The 19,463-nt window shown below is 42.1% G+C and overlaps 2 protein-coding genes across 2 annotated transcripts; both read left to right on the top strand.

Annotated features, from left to right (window-relative positions):
• Window positions 1-20: 20 nt before the first annotated feature.
• adam15 (ADAM metallopeptidase domain 15) lies at window positions 21-10,933 on the top strand. The gene is made up of 25 exons (XM_077721632.1): window positions 21-168; window positions 264-371; window positions 815-906; window positions 2,078-2,154; window positions 2,243-2,321; window positions 2,397-2,473; window positions 3,107-3,347; window positions 3,927-3,992; window positions 4,057-4,128; window positions 4,206-4,375; window positions 5,148-5,232; window positions 5,300-5,448; window positions 5,902-6,079; window positions 6,177-6,269; window positions 6,697-6,892; window positions 7,092-7,200; window positions 7,269-7,464; window positions 7,855-7,932; window positions 7,992-8,103; window positions 8,812-8,962; window positions 9,065-9,173; window positions 9,854-9,922; window positions 10,252-10,317; window positions 10,389-10,489; window positions 10,580-10,933. Coding segments are annotated over exons 1-25 (2,742 nt in total). The 5' UTR covers window positions 21-167; the 3' UTR covers window positions 10,647-10,933.
• A 235-nt stretch (window positions 10,934-11,168) lies between these two features.
• LOC144199685 (semaphorin-4A-like) lies at window positions 11,169-19,220 on the top strand. The gene is made up of 14 exons (XM_077721497.1): window positions 11,169-11,295; window positions 12,098-12,237; window positions 12,322-12,384; window positions 12,938-13,036; window positions 13,742-13,832; window positions 13,905-14,027; window positions 14,670-14,797; window positions 15,402-15,571; window positions 15,647-15,782; window positions 16,296-16,485; window positions 16,550-16,665; window positions 18,151-18,338; window positions 18,442-18,515; window positions 18,579-19,220. Exons 1-14 carry the CDS (start codon window positions 11,169-11,171, stop codon window positions 19,103-19,105), a joined length of 2,172 nt encoding a protein of 723 aa, XP_077577623.1. The 3' UTR covers window positions 19,106-19,220.
• Window positions 19,221-19,463: the final 243 nt, after the last annotated feature.

Here is a 19,463-nt window from a genome sequence, read left to right as displayed (position 1 = left end):
TATTCGGCCGATGACGTCACCAGTACAGTCCGTTATAAACATTAGCAGTCCGCCCGTGACGGACTTTATTTGTCAGAGTGGCCGCGAGTGAGTGAAGTCTCCGCGGCTTTCCGGTGGAGACGTGCCGGCGGGCTCGACTACTTTTACCGGACGTCAAACCAACACTCAGTAGGACCTTTTTTTGTTTTATTCCGTGTTTTTAAACAAGGAATACCGGCGTTTTGACGGACATGTCGGCTCTCCGACGCCACACCGACCGGAAGTGTGCCATGGCGGCGAGATGAGACAACTTTTGCCGCCGCAGTTGCTCTTGCTGTTCAGCGCCGGTGTTGCGTTGACGGACACCGGGTCCTTGAACGCAACACGGGAAGGTAATTTGAAGACGAGACACTCGCCTGTCACGTGCTCTTTAATTTCAGTCAAAGTTGGAGAGTTCAAGCGTGTGTGTGCGTTGGATTTGGAGAAGTGTGTTTGTGTGTCATAAGAGGTTTAAGTGTGTTTAAAGAAAACAAATAGTGTGTGGGAGATAAGAGGTTTAAGTGTTTAAACCAAAGAAATGGTGTATTTAGTTCAAAATGTAGTTCGGTTCGTCGAGTTAACCCTTTAAAGGACACGTGATTTATTGACAGTGATAGGCATAAGTAGATTTACATACGTTTTCTTGATAATGTGATATTTAGCTTTTCGTTATTTCGCTTTTTATGTTCATAAAATATTTCCCCAATCCAGAATTGATAAAATATTCAATTTTCAGGGCTTTGTAGACTTTTTATAACCAATATTCATGTTCTAAAAGTCGTGTTTACATGCTCAGATGCTGGGAAATGGCGGCGCCCCCTACTGGAGAGGACTCAACCTTTCGTTGTGGTTGGTGGACAAAGGCGGAGTCTGAAGGAGGTATTGCAGGTAAGGAAAAAAATGATTGGTTGGTTGTCACCATGGTTACGAGACTTTAGTTAGTTGGTCAGGTCTGGCTGCCAATGACGTCACTAGACGTCCAATACATTTTGACTGAATTATTGCATTGTTGTTGTTGTACTTTTTGGAGTTTGCAATTATTATTATTATTTTTTATAGTTTTGTGGACTTGTATTGTTGTTATTGTTGTCAATGGCAACCAATGAGTTAAACCAAAGTGCTGAGGCGGGTCCCCTCTTTCCGTTATTGTCTTAGATGATGTCATACCTTGTGAGTCACGTGACTTTTTCTGAAGAGGGTCGCACACGTCTAAGAGGGGGGGGGGGGGCTTCCTGCAGAAATCCCCCAACATGAACCACACCCGCCCGCACATGCTTTCACTGAAGGATTTTATTGTGAGAAATTGAATTCCTGCGCCATGCCGTTGACCACCAAAATAGTCATGTACCACTTTGCTTCGGTCAGTGGGGGCGCTAGATCGTATCCTGGGTCAGTGGTCGCCAAAAATCGGGTCACGGCCGACTAGTGGTCCGCGAGCTACTTTTTGTGGGTTTACTTGGAAAAAAAATGGCATTTTAAACCTTTGACTGTCGAATGGAAGTGTGTCAAAGTGCTGGCCCGGGGGCCAAATCTGGTCCGCCACATCATTTTGTGTGGCCCGGGAAATTAAATGATGAGTGTCGACTTTCTGTTTTAGGATCAAATTAAAATGAAGAGTATAGATGTATATTACATTTCCTGATTTTCCCTCTTTTAAATCAATAATTGTCATTTTTTAATCACATTTTTTCTGTTTTTAGTTTAAAAAAATTGTAAAATCTAAAAATGTATCAAAAAAGCTAATATACACATTGTTTTAGATCTATAAAAAACAGAATCCATTATAAAAATCAAAATATGTATATCTATTACATGCCTTGTTTTGCGGAAATTAAAATGTAAACAAAAGATGAATGCGGCCAAATGTTTTACTATTTCCGTAAAATAATCTCTTTGACTTGTTATTTTTATATGCAATACCCTATTAAGAAGTCTCTTAACCTGTACACATTATTATATTTATTTTGAATCAATAATTTGCATATAAAAAATTATCGATTTGCCGATTTAAAAAAAAAAATTGCCTTTTTATGATGAATTTTTCCACCCATGTTTTCAGGGTGGTCACCCCGAGAGCCTGCAGTGTGGCCTGGAGGTCCGAGGGGAGGTCCTCGTTCTGGACCTGCAAAAGAACGAGTGAGTGATGGCGTCCAAAACAAAAAAAAAAACAAAAAAAAAACTACAAAAAACATTGCTTATGCATATTGGTCTACTTTTCCCTCAGCGACCTCCTCCCCAAAGCACCAAATGTTTTCTTCTACCTTCCCAACGGCACCGGAATCTCCCTAACCGACGACCCCGTGGTCGGTCCCGGCACCCCCCGCGTTCTTTGGATGAGTGATTGGCTAGCTAAGCTGCTTTTTTTTGTACCTCAACAGACACATTGCTACTACCATGGCAACGTAAGAGGATTCCCAAGCTCCAGTGTGGCAATCAGCACCTGCGCAGGACTCCGGTTAGCACTTTATTTATTCATTTTGACATCCTCATGAGGGTTAAGGGGGGTGCTGGAGCCTACCCCAGCCAGCCGATGGACAACCTGGAGTAGTGGTGTCAAAGGTGCGGTTCACGGGCCTGGAAGTGGCCCACTAGGGAAGGGTGTCAGACTCGGGTTGGTTCGCGGGCCGCATTCTTGATATAATATAATTATTATTTTTTTTTAAATGGATTAAAATAACTGGATTAAAAACCCTAAACATTCAGTTTTTGAAATGTTTTTTTTTAGCTTTTTAAAAATATTTTTAGGTTTTACAAAATTATTTTTGAACTAAAAATACAGGAAAAAATGGATAAAAATTACAAATTTTGATTTTAAAGGGGAAAATTCAGGAAATATAATATACATCTATAATATTCATTTTAATTTGATCCTAAGACAGAAAGTCAGCACTCATGATTTACTTTCCCGGGCCACACAAAATGATGCGGCGGCCCAGATTTGGCGCCCGGGCCGCCACTTTGACCCCCGTGGGCCATCTTATTTTTTGCCTCAAAAAGTTACATTTCACCCCCTATTGGTAGCGCTAGAAAATGGCACTAAAAGATGAATTTAAGTAAATAAAGTAAATCGTTCTGCCTTCCTCCTCAGTGGCGTGATCGCCATCAACGCCTCTTTGAGTTTCGAAGTACGGCCGCACGACACCGCGACGGAGGGGGCGGGGAGCGCCGAAGCAGGTGGACTAGGAGGTGAAGAAGATTGGCGAGGAGACGGAGACCACCTGATCTTCTCGAGCAGTCACTCGGCGGAAGAAGCGGCGAAGGGTTGCGGGGTCTCCCACGACTACGCTGAGGACACGTACAATCACACTGGCGCCCATGAACTTCACAGAGTGAGTAACACCATGTAAATCAAGGGTGTTGGACCATTTTAGTTACAATATTTAGATTTTTTTTAATAAATGGGTTAAAAGAACTGAATTAAAAGCCCTAAATATTCCTTTTTATAGATCTAGAAAAAAATGTTGATTTGAGCTTTTTTTAAATATATTTTTAGATTTTACAAAACAATTTTTGAACTAAAAACACAAAAAATGATTAAAAATGGCAATTATTGATTTAAAAGTGGTAAAATCAGGAAATTTATTATACATCTATACTCATTTTAATTTAATCCTAAAACAAAAAGTCGGCACTCATCATTTACTTTCCCGGGCCGCGCAAAATGATGCGTCGGGCCAGATTTGGCCCCCGGGCCGCCACTTTGACACACTTGATGTAAATGTAAGATCCAGTGGTACCTCTACTTACAAAATCCTCCACTTACAAACTACCTAATAATGCAAATAACCATTCCACTATACAAAAAAATGACCCAAAAACTCCCAAAACATCCATATATTTCCCTCTATCTATCATTTTATTTTGAAATGCTCACCTCTAACCCCCTATTTTGCATCTATTGGCCACAGAACAAGAGGAACATCCTTTCCGAGACCAAATACATAGAACTGGTCTTAGTGGCAGACCACCAGGAGGTGCGTTTATCCTTGACAGACAACCCTAAGCTTACCACAGAGACCAATCTCATACTGTTTCCAGTTTTTGAACTACCAGAAGAACAACAAGACCATCATCTACCGCATGCTGGATGTGGCCAATCAAGTGGACTGGGTAAGAAGACCCCGCCCACAGATGCTGTGACACCCACAAACCACACCCCCTCACTTCCCCATCCTCCATTTTCTTAGTTCTACCGCCCCCTGAAGGTCCGAGTGGCGTTGACTGGTTTGGAGGTGTGGAGCGACCAGGATAAAATCCACGTGGAGAAGAACCCCAGCGCCACCTTGAATAATTTTCTGATGTGGAGGACCAAGGAACTTTTGCCACGCCTCCGACATGACAACGCTCAGCTCATCATGTATGTAAAAAAATAGAATATGGAAAATGACAACATATCCTATGCTACATTTCATTGCTAAATGTCCAATTCATTTGAAGTGGGCAGGGGTGTCAAACTCTGATTGGTTCGTGGGCCGGACCATTTTAGATATGATATTTAGATTTTTTTTAGAAATGCTTTAAAATAACTGGATTAAAAGCCCTGAATATTCAGTTTTTTATAAATCTAAAACAAGGTTGATTTTAGCTTTTTTAAAATATATTTTTACATTTTACCAAATGATTTTTGAACTAAAAACACAGAAAAATGGATTAAAAAATGGCTTATTGATTTAAAAGGGGGAAATCAGGAAATTGAATATACATCTATACTCTTCATTTTAATTTGATCCTAAAACACAAAGTCGGCACTCATGATTTATTTTCCCGGGCCGCACAAAATGATGCGCAGGGCCAGATTTGGCCCCCGGGCCGCCACTTTGACACCAGCTGATTTTTTTTGGGATGACTTCCTGTTGATTTTGCACCTCATTCCATCTTGATTGTTTTTTTACTGAAGAGAAAGTGAGCTGGGAATGTCCCTAAAACCAGTTGGATTTGATTACAGTATTTTCTGCACTATAAGAGGCAATTAAAAGACTTGCATTTTTTGGCAGTAAGCCTTTATAAATGGATCAATATTGGTTAATTATGTTATAAAATTCCCTCTAGCACAGCTCCATCTAACCCATTTTTAAAATTTAGAATTTAGGCATACAATTAAATGTTTTTTGGGTTTTTTTTACCAAAAGGGGCAGCGCCTTGGACGGCACAACGGTGGGCATGGCGGCGCAGGCATCCATGTGTTCCAGGGACCGCTCTGGAGGCGTCAACGTTGTGAGTTCAGACGCAAAAAGACCTCGCTGTTTTTACCCCCTTGTTGACCGTCCCATCCCATGAGCAGGACCACCTGGTCAGCGTTCTGGGCGTGGCCTCAACGGTGGCTCACGAGCTGGGGCACAACCTGGGGATGAGTCACGACACCCGGGAGCGACGTTGCAGTTGTGCCAACCAGCCTCGCATGGGTGGCTGCATCATGGAACCCTCCACCGGGTGAGTAGTTTGAGTAGCGCTAGGGCACTGGTGTCAAAGTGGCAGCCCGGGGGCCAGATCTGGCCCACTGCATCATTTTGTGTGGCCCGGAAAAGTAAATCATGAGTGCTGACTTTCTGTTTTCGGATCAAATTAAAATGAGTATAGATGTAAATTTAATTTCCTGATTTCCCACTTTTAAATCCATAATTGTCATTTTTAATCTTTTTTTCTGTTTTTAGTTCAAAAATCATTTTTGTAAAATCTAGAAAAATACATAAAAAAGCTCAAATAAACATTGTTTTAGATCTATAAAAAAACTGAATCTTCAGGGCTTTTAAACCAGTTTTTAAAATCCATTTATTAAAAAAAAATCTAAATATTATGTCTAAAATTGTCCGGCCCACATGAAATCAAGTTGACGTTAACGCGGCCCGCGAACCAACCTTAATGGCTCCTCACCCTTATGCGCAGGTTCCTGCCCGGCCAGCAGTTCAGCAGCTGCAGCGCGTCCGATCTGTCCGTCAGTCTTCTACGGGGAGGCGGCATGTGTTTGTTCAACGTCCCGCCTCCGGAGCGCCTACTGGGTGGACCCCGTTGCGGGAACCTGTACGTGGAGACCGGCGAGGAATGCGACTGTGGTCTTCTCCAGGTACGCACATGTGGGTGGAGCTTAAGGAATGAATGGGTACCTCCCCATAAAATGGGCATTTAAGAAAATGATGCTAACTTGCGATCTGATTGGTCAGGAGTGCCAGGACCCTTGCTGTAATGCGTCCACGTGTCGCCTGCACCCCGGCGCACAGTGCTCGGCCGATGGCGTCTGCTGCCAAGATTGCAAGGTAGGAAAGTCAAATTTCCGTTTGGGGGGAAAAAAATATGTTGGTGGTTCGGTGGGGAAATGGTTAGCATTTTGGCCTCGCTGTTCTGCGGTCGTGGGTTTGATCCCAAGTGGGTCATATCTGTATGGAGTTTGCATGTTCTCCTCAGCCTTGCTTGGGTTTTCTTTGGGTACTTTGGGTTTCCTCCCACATTCCAAAATCATGCATGCTAGGCTAACGCTAGCTTGCTAATGCTATTGGCTAACGTATTAAATTGCCCCTTACTATTAGTCTTTGTCCTTTGTCTCCTGTGATTGGTTGGCCACTGATTCATGGTGTCTCCCGCCTAGTGCCCTTAGTTCGCTGGGATAAGCTAAAGCACCCCCTGCGACCCTTTTGAGGCTAAAGAGTTCCGAAATTGACCAAATAAAATGACAAATTTCCACAGCTACGAGCGGCGGGCTCCGTGTGCCGAGAGCCAATTGGAGAATGCGACCTGCCCGAGTACTGCACTGGCTCCTCCCCCTTTTGCCCCCCGAACGTCTACGTTCAGAACGGCGAGCCCTGCGAGGAGGGCGCCACCTACTGCTTTGGAGGGGCCTGTGCTAGCATGAGGGCGCAGTGCCAATCGCTCTGGGGTCCTAGTAAGTTTGTTTTTCCTTATGTGCACTCCATTTTGGAAAATTGATCTGTTCATTTTGATCCGACTCATTGGGATTTTATTATATATGATGCCTTAAGTTACGCTTAATGTAAACAACCTATCACAGCTGCTGGTTAATTGGATGTTGTTACCGCTACTATGCTAACATTTGGTACCCATTGCACCCATCACCCAATCAGACGCCACCAGCGCGCCGCCCGTCTGCTTCTCGTCCGTCAACAAGCAAGGAAACAAATATGGAAACTGCGGTCAAGGGAGCAACGGTTCTTACACCCCCTGCGCACCCAGGTGAGTGAGACGGTCAACGTGCCGACTTCTGCCGACCCTCCTTAACCCTTCCATGTTTGGTATGGCAGTGACGTGCAGTGTGGCAGGATCCAGTGTCAAGATGGGACAGATCGCCCCCTGCTGGGCACTGATGCAGAGATTCTGACCACCACGGTGCGCTTCAATCTTCGCGATCTGGTGTGTCGTGGAACTTTCTTCCACTTGGGGGATGATGTGTCTGACCCCGCCTCTGTGGCCCAGGGGACCGCCTGTGGGCGTGGCAAGGTGGGTGTGTTGTTTGTATATCACAAAATGATATTTTAATTTTTTTAGTGAGCTATATTTAGGCCAAAAGGGGAAAGAAATTACCAAAAAAATTGATAACTTTATTAGTCTTTATAGTTTGTTGCCACTGATGGCGCTAGAGGTTCAATTCATTTGGACAAAATGACATTTTTTATATGATTTTTGATCCAAGGCTAATGATAACAATTGTCTCACCATTTACAGATCAAAAATTCTGAAAAATTAGGTGCTCACAAGTCATATTTTTAAGCAAAAATGTATAGTACTTGATTTCAAATGGCTCCAATTATGAAAAAAAATAAAAAATTAAAAATAATTATTTAAAAATCCCAACAAAAAAAAACTTAATCAAAACTTTGTTGTCTCCAGGCTTGTTTGGACCACAAGTGCCAGGACGTGTCCGTCTTGGGCGTGGACGAATGCCGCAAAAAGTGCAACGGTCATGGAGTGAGTGGTCGCCGCTGTACGTCGTCGTGGCGACCGCTCACCCCCAGCACGTTTTTCAGGTGTGCAACAACGTGAACAACTGTCACTGCCAGCCCGGGTGGGCGCCGCCCGACTGCGCCTACGCCGGACACGGGGGAAGCGTGGACAGCGGCCCTGCGCGCGTCGCCACAGGTTGGAAACCACTAACGGGAATATATTAAATAATCATTATATATGTATTTATTAATCTTTATTTATTTATTTATTCATTTATTTATTAATCTTTATTCATTTATGTATGTATTTATTAATTAATCTTTATTTATTTATTTATTCATTTATTTATTAATCTTTATTCATTTATGTATGTATTTATTAATTAATCTTTATTCATTTATTTATGTATGTATTTTTAATCTTTATTTATTTATTAATCCGTATTTATGTATTTATTGGTCTGTATTTATTTATTTTTTTATTTTATTTATTTATTAATCTTTTCATTTATTTATGTATTGATTAATTCATGTATATTTATTAATCTTTTTTCTATTAATCTTTATTTATTAATCTTTTTTCATACATTCATTTATTTATGTATTTATTATTCATGTATATTTATTTATTTACATTTTTTAATTAATGTATATATATTTAAGTTCACATTTATATATATTTTTTTATTTATTTATATTTATTTACTTATTTATATATATTTTTTAATTTATTTATATGTATTCATATATATTTATATATTAATTTATGACCTTTCTTTATTTATGTCTATAATGTCTTTTACTGTGTCTGTATTCTCCCCTTCTGGCTACTGTGACAGTGAAATTTCCTGAATATGGGATTAAAAAAATTAATCTAATCTAATCTAATGTGTGTTTTGCGTAGAGTCGGATCCGGTCCTGGTGGCCCTGCTGGTGCTGTTCCTGATCATCCTCCCGGGGGTGCTCATCTTCCTGGCGCTTCGCTTCCCTCGCGTCCGCCGACTTTGCATGGCTTTGGGAGCTAGCAAACTCTTCCCCAAATCCTCTCACAACAGGTAAAGCCACAATGGCTTACGAGCCACAGCCATTATTTTTTTAAAATTTTTAAAATATTCTTTTAAAATATTTTTTTTAAAGTTTCCAATTTTCCCCCGTAGGACTCCGGCCACAGAGCGCAGCTCGGACCGCAACATGGATCAAATGCGTCCGTTGAGGTTTGACGCCAACGCGTTGACGGACATCCGAGAGACTCCGCCCCTCAAGGAGGTACCGAATTTTTAAAAAAGCAACAGGAATAGTTTGGCGCTTGGTTGTGAGGCTGTCCTTTCTACTTTGCTACTTCCTGTTTTTTCTCCTATCAGCTTCTTGACAGACCTGCTCCTCCTACTAAGCCACTCCCCCCTACCCCCACTCTAAACCCTTCGCCACAGGTAAAACACCTGAAGACGTTCGTGTCATTAGAAAGGCCCTGAATCTCCGATTGTGTTTAATAATAGTATGCCTTTTCCAGAAGGTTCTAGTGGTTAGAGTGTAGTAGAATAGCATCTGTCAAAAGGATCTAGAATGCTAGCTAGCTAGCTAGCTGTGTTGTGTTCTAGATGCTTCTAAGAAACTGTTGCAAGGGTTAATGTTTTGTTTTGTGTCTAATTGTGTAGAAGTTTGTGTTGGTTAGTAGTGTTAGCGGTCTGTTCGTCATCCAAAAATTATTACCTTGGAAATGGGGGCGTGTCTTTCCGTATGTCGCCACGTTAGGGTTAGCGAAACAAGTTATTTGCCAATTTTTCGTTTAGATTAGATCTATCTGATCTAATTTAATCTAAAAAAATTTACTCTGGCTGCCATTGGGGAAATTTAGGGCTACATTTTGGGGTATCTTGGGGACACGCCCCCTTTCCTCAGACACGCCCCCAAGGCAAAGATCGGCTAATTTCTTGTTGTGACTTCAGCCTTCTGAACGGCGTCTGGCACCGCCCACCAAGCCACTTCCTCCAGCTCCTCCCACCAGAGGCGTTCAGGTACGCATCATTGGTCGACCATTGATTGGAGGGATGGAGAATGATGACCAGTGATTGGTCGGATTGATCGAATCAGTGATTTTAGTTTTTAGTGTCTATATGTCGCCATCTGCTGGGCAAAAAGTGCAAATCGGAGGCCGGATTGGTCTCGCTAGCAATAATTCATTTGATTAGGTGATCAATAATCAATGATCAAGACTTCTTAACGTTAATTGACTTGTGCTAATATTTAGCGACGCGAGTTAGCATCCTAACAACAACCAACTCATTTCTCTACCCACACATCCATCCTGACTTTCTTCTCGTTGTCATCCTCGCTAACGTTCAAGCTGCTAGCGAGCCGACCGGCTCCGCCCACTAAGCCCCTCCCCCCTGACCCCGTCTCACCTGGTCAGGTACTCACCTCTCTGCACTTGGCTAGCCTTTCCGTTACCCGCCGTGATTTATCCCACAATTCTTTCGGCAGGTTTCGGGAGGCCCCGCCCCCAAGCCGCCGGTGCCCAAAAAGCCCTCCCATCTCCCTCCACACACCCACTTGACCTCCACGTCTTCGGCGGCGACTCACAGGTGGGAAGCGCCGCTAGCCGTCGGCTAATCCGAAGCTAACTAGCCTTAGCTTATGGGAAATAGTCACTAAGATTTTATTCCTCTCGCCAGCCGAGGTGGTCGACCTCCTCCTCCTCCATCGCGACCCAGAATCCCACCCAGACCGGACCAACGGTGACAAAGCCCCGCCCCTTTTTCCTCAGTTTTGGGCTGCACCACTCGCTTTTTATTGGCTGTCTGTAAGAAGCCCCGCCCACTCCCAAACGCGCCTTAGCAAGAGGTCACGTGACCAATGAAGGGAAGATCGATTATGAATGAACTTTTACTTTTTTTGTAGGAAAAAAAAATATAAAAAACACAAAAACAAGATGGCGGAAGTCATTCATGTTGGCAGGAATTGAGGTCATTGACCTTTCTGTCACTTTTTGTTGCTGCTTGACAAAATAAAAGTCATCGAATTACTAATTTGTTACGCCAATTTTGTTTATCAACGTTGTGAAAAATAGAGGATTACTGGGTGTTTTTTTTTTAGATAAAAAAACAAGTTGACATGAGAAAGAGTCATAAAGAAACTTGCGGTTTCATCAGACAGGAAATGAAAGAAGAAGAAGTTGCTCGGAAGGAAGTGGCCAACACAAAAAATTGCTCTTTTTTGAACACACGGCGCGGCATGGCTTGGTTTTGTCGACACGCGTAGAAAATGGCCGTCTTGCTGGTGATGCTGTTCGCCGCCGTGGGGATGGACGCCGCCGTGGGGATGGACGCCGCCGTGGGAACCGGCGCGGGTGTGGTCCTGCCGCTCCTCGCGCGTTCATCCTTCCCCTTTAGTGAGTGATTTATCAGATTTTTTTCATGATTTTTGCAACCATTTCTGAATTTTCTTCTTTTTTTTTTAATGTGGCTATTTTATTTTCACTCTAAATTGGGCTTCTTGTATATATTGTTGTATTATTTTAGAATTATTAGTTAGTATAGTTTGTGTTCTAAGAATGCATTTTAAAAATTGGGCTTGAAATATTTCTATTTATTTTGTTTGAGGGAAGTTGTGGTTTTTCTTTTTTTTTTTTTAAATTTCCCTACATTGTGAACTGCTTTCATAGATGATATTTCTTTTAATCATTTTAAAAAATGTATTATTTAGAGCTCTTACTGTTTTCAAATTGGTGCCGCAATATTTTACATTTCCATATTTTCTCGCATATATGCCATATTTTTAACAAAAATATGCGCACAAGACTTAGCGTTGTTATACTCTTTTTCACCCGTAGATGTCGGCAAATTAACATTTATTATTTGTTTGGTTATTTTCTGTTTTGCAGTAAGAAAACAACCATTACTGGATAAAATATACACAAGAAATTGTAAAAAACAACAACAATGATTTTAAGGCAGTTTTAAGGGTGTGGCTTATACTCGAGGTCGGCTTATATGCGAGTAAATACAGTATTTCAATTTAGTTGATATTTATACTATGCATTTTATTATTTTGCATGAAAAAAATAGCATTATATATTCAGGCCAGCAATATTTTACATTTATTTTACGCAATGCTAACGGCTACTTGCTAACATCCACCGCTCAGGCTCACAACCCAGACCCCCTCCCTCTCTGAGACATTATTTCCCCCAGATTCGATGGACAGGCCGCTGAATCGCTTCCCACTCCGCAACTGTACCGCGTTGCTGCTGAGTGGCGACCGCCTCTACGTGGGGGCACGGGACGGCGTGTTCTCATTGGACGCCAGTGACGTTACGGTGCCCAGGAGCCAGGTGAGGCTCAAGGACCAATGATAGTAGGAAACACATTCTTGTAAGCTTTGAACTCGTTTTAAGGCCAGATTTTTTTGTCCACAGGTGTCCTGGACTCCGGAAGTGATGGACATACTCGCCTGCGAGAGTAAAGGGAAAAACGCCACGGTAAACCCTTGACCTTTGACCTCTGTGGGGTTTTGTAAGGCCGTGTGACGTCAAAATAGGTCAAATGAGAATGGCCTGTATAAGAAGCTTAACTTTATTTAATTTTATATTTTTCTGTTTGACTCGGAAAATTGACAACAAAACGATGAATAATCTCAGTTATTTGTTTTGGATTAATTTTCTTTGTTCGGTAAAATTTGTTTCATAAGTGTTAATATATGTGAAATATTCATATTTACGTTAAATAACCGGCAGGGCGGTATTATCGTTAGACTGACGTGTGGTCATGTGACTTTTTTGTTTAGCCGGATTTGTTGCTTGGAGTCACGTGATTACAGGGGCGCCTTCTCTGAAACTACCAACCGGAAGAAAAAAAACTAGTAAAATTGACAACTAGTTAAACTAAAACAAGTAACATTGAATTTGGTGTTCACAGAGGAAACATTCAACGATTTTAGTTGCCATGTTTCTTCTTCACAAGTAAAAGAAGGAGTATAAAGCATGGATTGAGAAAAACAGTCGTATGTAACATTTGTTTTTTGTGTTGGGGCAGGTGGATTGTGCAAATTTCGTGAGCGTTTTGCACCGCTTGAACGCATCGCACGTGTATGCCTGCGGTAGCTTCGCCTTCAACCCACACGAATCCTTTTTGGTAAGTATTTCAAAAATGTTTGTACTATTTTAATTTCAATTAAATTCAATTTAATTAAAATTATCGATTGATGATCACAATAGCTGTCCGTTACTCCAATAATTGATTACTCGCCGACTAGTCTAAGAATCGTAGAAGCCCTACCTACCAATACTATTAACTATAAACACTATATCAATTATATTCCCTAACTGTATTTTTTAAATAGATATATTAATTATTATTCTTGTTTAACCCCTTAACATAGGGAACGGGCTATTTCGGGTCATATAATACATAATATTTAGTATTTAAAATTATTTTATCATTTAATTGTTACTTTAATTGCTCGCTTTATGAAATTTTTATTATTATTTTATTGATCATCACATTATTTCATAAAATTATTAATTTATTTTCATTTTGTACAGTCATAAGTATCAAATAAAACTGCCAAAAACCATCTAAACTTGATTTGATAGCAAACATTTTACACATTAAATAAGAAATATTGTCAAAGTATTAAAAAGTAAATTAACTAAATAACGATTATTTTTACACATATTAAATGAGAAATATTGCTAAAGAGTATTAAAAAATAAATTAACTAAATAACAACAAAAAAATGGCATAAAAAACACAAAAATGTGACGGTTCGCCTCTGCATGGTTGAAACCCACGACATAATCAGAGGTCGGGATGTCTTCTTGACTTGTTCACCCTCAGGATGCCGAAACCCTGGCTATGACCCCCTCGCGGACAAGCAAAGGTCGCTGCCCCTTCAGCCCATTTGAGAGAAGCGTCGCCGTGGTCGCGGGTTAGCACGTCGTCGTCACGGATTGGTGCGGAAATCTGGTTTTCTGATGCCTTTTTTGGGGGGGCGGGGCAGACGGAGAGCTTTTCACCGCCACCACCATGGACTTTTTGGGGGTGAGGCCGGTCATCATGCGCCATTTCAGCAAAGATGGACGTCCGGATCTTAGCCAGGAGTCGCTGAGCATGTTGCTGGAAGGTAATACCACGTGGGTGGGCGTGGCCTCTGCCTTTTAATTGTATCTGTCTGGTGGCCAGAAGGGGGTGCCACTGCTTTTGCTAGTTTCTGCCATTTTACGCTAGCTCCCAGTTGAAATGGATTGGACTACCGCTGTCAATAAGTATTTGTTTAAAAAGGGAATAAAAAAACTGTAAATATTAATTTAAAAAATATATATTTTTGATATAAATTATATAATTTAAAATTTAAAAACAAAAGGCAATAAAAAACTAAATATACTTTTCTTAATTTATTTTTTATATAAAATGTATTTTTTAAATCCAAAAACAAAAGGCAATAAAAAACTAAATATTCCTTTTTTTACATTTATTTTTAATGTTAAATATATATTTTAGATGTAGAATTTACAACAGGGCAGCAATCAGTAAATCTATTCTCATATTTTTTGCTTTTTTATTTCAATAAACAAAATTTAGTAACTTATTTTTTTACTTTTTAATCCCATTTTTACGTTGAAAAACAGGTGGGAAATATAGTTTGTTTTTCAAAATCAATTCACAGGTATTTTCTTTCTTTTATTTGTTTATTTTTTGTTTATTTAACGTACTTTTGATTGTCGCTAGCTTAGCCGCGTTAGCTAACGTGACTTTTTCCTGGCAGAACCGGATTTTGTGGCTTCCGCATTGGATCCGGTCCAAAGGAAAGTCTTCTTCTTCTTCAGCGAGGTGGCCAAGGAGTTTAACCTCCATGAAGACATGCGTGTGGCGCGCGTGGCTAGCGTCTGTCAGGTATTTACATTTTGTACCTTGTTAATACGTTCCATTATTTTGAAAGTTAAATAGCGTGCTCATTTCCTTCTTTATGGCATTTGGAAATTCTCACTTTTTTTGTATAGGGTTTTATTTTGAAAGTTAAATAGCGTGCTCAGTTCATTTTCAACAACAGATGGAAATTCTCACTTTTTAGTAGTTTTATTTTGAAGTTTAAATAGCGTGCTCACTTATTTTTCAATGGCATGTGTAAATTCTTATTTTTTTTGTATAGGGTTTTATTTTGAAAGTTAAATAGCATGCTCAGTTCATTTTCCACAGCACATGGAAATTATCACTTTTTGTAGTTTTATTTTGAAAGTTAAATCGCAAACTGCATTTTTAATGGCATCTGGAAATTCTCACGTTTTTGTATTGTTTTATTTTGAAAGTTAAATATCATGTTCATTTATTTTTTTGCAAAAATGAATGATTGTAAAAGGAAACAATTTAAAAAAAATAGAAAATATTGAGCTTTATTTTTCACCAAATCCAAAAATTCGATAAAATCCACTACAAAATCAGATTTTTTTACCATTCTTTCAAATTTTCTAAGCTAAGCTAACGTGGCTATTTTTTGCAGGACGACGTGGGCGGGTCCCAAGTCCTCCAGAGAAAATGGACCACTCTGGTGAAAAGTACCCTGAGCTGCCTTCAGCCCTTCAACGTGCTACTAGACATATTCCACCATCCACCAGCAGAGGGCCAAGACCCCGCCCAAACGCGTTTCTACGCCATCTTTGTCTCGCAGTGGTAGGGAAGCCCGACCAAGACAAGTCATCTCAGCCAGGTGGCGTCCTACCCACCTTCCCGTCCGTCTCCTTCCAGGTCTCTTCGGCCAGAGTCGGTGGTTTGTTCCTTCTCGTTGGCGTCCATCAGGGCGGCGTTTACCGGCGCGTACCGGATCATCGACGCCGATACGCAACGTTGGAGCACCTCGGTGACCAAGAACTCTTTTGGGCAGGTAAGCAACTGGAAAAAAAGGCTTTAAGTCGTTAACATTTTGGTGTTTGTGCTAATTGATTGGACGTCTGCTGCTGTTAAAAGCTGTCCTATCAGTTTAAAAGATTTTTTTATCGATATTCATATGGTTAAATTTAAAAAAGAAGATTTAATAGTTGGTAAAAGGTTTAATCTCAGTTTATTTTGTTTGTAAAAATGATTTTTTTTGCCATGCAAAGAGTTAAATAAATGTTTTTTATGTAGAATCTTTAGTTTTTTTGCTTTTGAATTAAAAACCAAATTAATGAAATTAAAAATTTATATTGAATTATACCCATTTTAAGTTTAAGATTTGATCTAAAAAAATGGAACACATTTTCTATCTTTTTTTAGCGTAATGGAATAGAAATAAAACTTTTATTGACAATACTATTACAACTACAAATTTATCATAATATTGTTGATCATATTTATAAATATTTTATTGTTATAAAATTCAACATACAAATATTTACAAAAAAACTCTTGCGTTTAGTGCAACATCAATTCTTCATCACACGCCAAACTGGAGGAAGTCAAACGGACTTTCCTGACGGAAGGAAGCGTGGCCCCGGAAGAGGGGCGCCCCCTGCTGGTGTCCAACCACCAACGCTATAGTCGTCTGGCGGTCACCACGGCACGGGGGGTCGACGGCCGGAGCTACCCGGTTCTCTTCCTCCTGACGGGTGAGACGCCAACGTCGCCGATGACCCTTTGACCCCAATCCCGAGCGGTCGCCTCCCGTTCTAGAAAATGGACTCCTGCACAAAGTGGTCATTTCCACGGGGGGTCCTCGACTGGTGGAGGAGGTGGAGGTGCTGGAGCGCGCCGGGCGTGTCACGGCCTTTGCGCTGTCGCCCGCTAAGGTAATAATCGGGGGTTTAAAACTGGCAGGGTGTCTTTGAGGAATGTGTCTTTGAGGAATGTGTCTTTGAGGAATGTGTCTTTGAGGAATGTGTCTTTGAGGAATGTGTCTTTGAGGAATGTGTCTTTGAGGAACGTGTCTTTGAGGAACGTGTCTTTGAGGAACGTGTCTTTGAGGAACGTGTCTTTGAGGGAACGTGACTTTGAGGGAACGTGTCTTTGAGGGAATGTGTCTTTGAGGGAATGTGTCTTTGAGGGAATGTGTCTTTGAGGGAATGTGTCTTTGAGGGAATGTGTCTTTGAGGGAATGTGTCTTTGAGGGAATGTGTCTTTGAGGGAATGTGTCTTTGAGGGAATGTGTCTTTGAGGGAATGTCTTTGAGGGAACGTGTCTTTGAGGAACGTGTCTTTGAGGAACGTGTCTTTGAGGAACGTGTCTTTGAGGAACGTGTCTTTGAGGAACGTGTCTTTGAGGAACGTGTCTTTGAGGGAACGTGTCTTTGAGGGAATGTGTCTTTGAGGGAATGTGTCTTTGAGGGAATGTGTCTTTGAGGGAATGTGTCTTTGAGGGAATGTGTCTTTGAGGAACGTGTCTTTGAGGAACGTGTCTTTGAGGAACGTGTCTTTGAGGAACGTGTCTTTGAGGAACGTGTCTTTGAGGAACGTGTCTTTGAGGAACGTGTCTTTGAGGAACGTGTCTTTGAGGAACGTGTCTTTGAGGAACGTGTCTTTGAGGAACGTGTCTTTGAGGAACGTGTCTTTGAGGAACGTGTCTTTGAGGGAACGTGTCTTTGAGGGAACGTGTCTTTGAGGGAACGTGTCTTTGAGGGAACGTGTCTTTGAGGGAACGTGTCTTTGAGGGAATGTGTCTTTGAGGGAATGTGTCTTTGAGGGAATGTGTCTTTGAGGAACGTGTCTTTGAGGAACGTGTCTTTGAGGAACGTGTCTTTGAGGAACGTGTCTTTGAGGGAACGTGACTTTGAGGGAACGTGTCTTTGAGGGAATGTGTCTTTGAGGGAATGTGTCTTTGAGGGAATGTGTCTTTGAGGGAATGTGTCTTTGAGGGAATGTGTCTTTGAGGGAATGTGTCTTTGAGGGAATGTGTCTTTGAGGGAATGTGTCTTTGAGGGAATGTGTCTTTGAGGAACGTGTCTTTGAGGAACGTGTCTTTGAGGAACGTGTCTTTGAGGAACGTGTCTTTGAGGAACGTGTCTTTGAGGAACGTGTCTTTGAGGAACGTGTCTTTGAGGAACGTGTCTTTGAGGAACGTGTCTTTGAGGAACGTGTCTTTGAGGAACGTGTCTTTGAGGAACGTGTCTTTGAGGGAACGTGTCTTTGAGGGAATGTGTCTTTGAGGGAATGTGTCTTTGAGGGAATGTGTCTTTGAGGGAATGTGTCTTTGAGGGAATGTGTCTTTCAGGGAATGTATCTTTCATGAATGTGTCTTTGATGAATGTGTTTTTCATGAACGTTGTTTTGATGTGGCAGGGTGTCATGTTTGTGGGTTCCTGGGACGGCGTGGCTGCCGTCCCCGTGGCTCGCTGTTCCGCCCACGCCACATGTGGGCGCTGCCTGTTGGCCAGAGACCCATTTTGTGGGTGGAGTCAAAGTGGAAGGCGCTGTGTTCAATTGGATCGGGAACATCAAAGACCCCAAGACACGCAACAGGGAGATTTGTACGTATGCATTTTGGTTGGCCATGTTGCGAAGGGAACGCTGTCATCATTTTCCATTATTTAGATATGTTTTAAGCCTAAGTGATAGGAATTGTGCTTTCAGGGTTCAACTCCTGGACGGCAGTGACGTGAGGAACTTTTGTCACGGAAGCCACAACGCCGGCCCTCCGGTCAAGAGTAAGTAGAAAATCCCGACCAAACGTGACCCACGTTTGACGCGTGGCGTGAAATGTGTCGCAGACGTGGTAGCTGGCGCCGGCGAGGTCGTCGAGCTCTCCTGTTACAAACCGTGGGCGTCGTCCACATTGACGTGGCATCGCTCTCCGTCTGGCGTTTTGACAAGGCGTGTCTTCATCTGGTCGGATGATGGCGGCCTCAAATTCTTGGCCAATCAAAACACTTGGGGCGGGTACCACTGCCAAGCAGAGGAAGATGGCTACACGGAAACGCTAGCTAGCTACTGTGTCTTCCCGGCCAATGGGCTGCATTTGGCGTGCCAGGACGCCAAGCCCGTCCCGGTGGAGTTCGTCCCGGCGGTGTCCTCATCACCGCCGGCGGCTCGCTGTGAAAAACGGAGCTACCACGGCTGGTTGGTGGGCGTGGCCGTCTGTATCTTCGTCCTCTTAGCAGCCGTTAGCGCGGCGTACGTCCGCAGGAAGCGCCTCGCAGGCCGCATGATTCCGCTCCACGCCAATGTCGACCGATGCGAGAGCGGAGTCCCAGAAATGGGGGTGGAGTTAGAGGAGAAACTGAAAAGTGACACTTGACTGATAGGTGCTCGGACGTTTGGTCGCCGGTCTTTTGGTCGCCAGTCAAATGGTGACAGTTTAATGTTGAAACCAGTTCTCAAAATTATATTCATCAGACAGAGTTTAATATCTAAGAAAGTTTAATATCTAAGAGAGAGTTTAATATCTAAGTACATTTGGCCGGCGACCAAACATCCGTCGACCAAACATCCGGTGACCAAACGTCCGACGACCAACCGTCCGGCGACCAACCGTCCGGCGACCAACCGTCTGGCGACCAACCGTCTGGCGACCAAAAGACTGGCGACCAAACGTCTGGCGACCAAACGTCTGGCGACCAAACGTCTGGCGACCAAACGTCTGGCGACCAAACGTC

Source organism: Stigmatopora nigra, chromosome 7 (genome assembly GCF_051989575.1).
Source record: "Stigmatopora nigra isolate UIUO_SnigA chromosome 7, RoL_Snig_1.1, whole genome shotgun sequence".
NCBI lineage: Eukaryota > Metazoa > Chordata > Actinopteri > Syngnathiformes > Syngnathidae > Stigmatopora > Stigmatopora nigra.
Note: the sequence above shows the minus strand (reverse complement) of the source record. Positions and strands in the feature narration are given on the sequence as shown.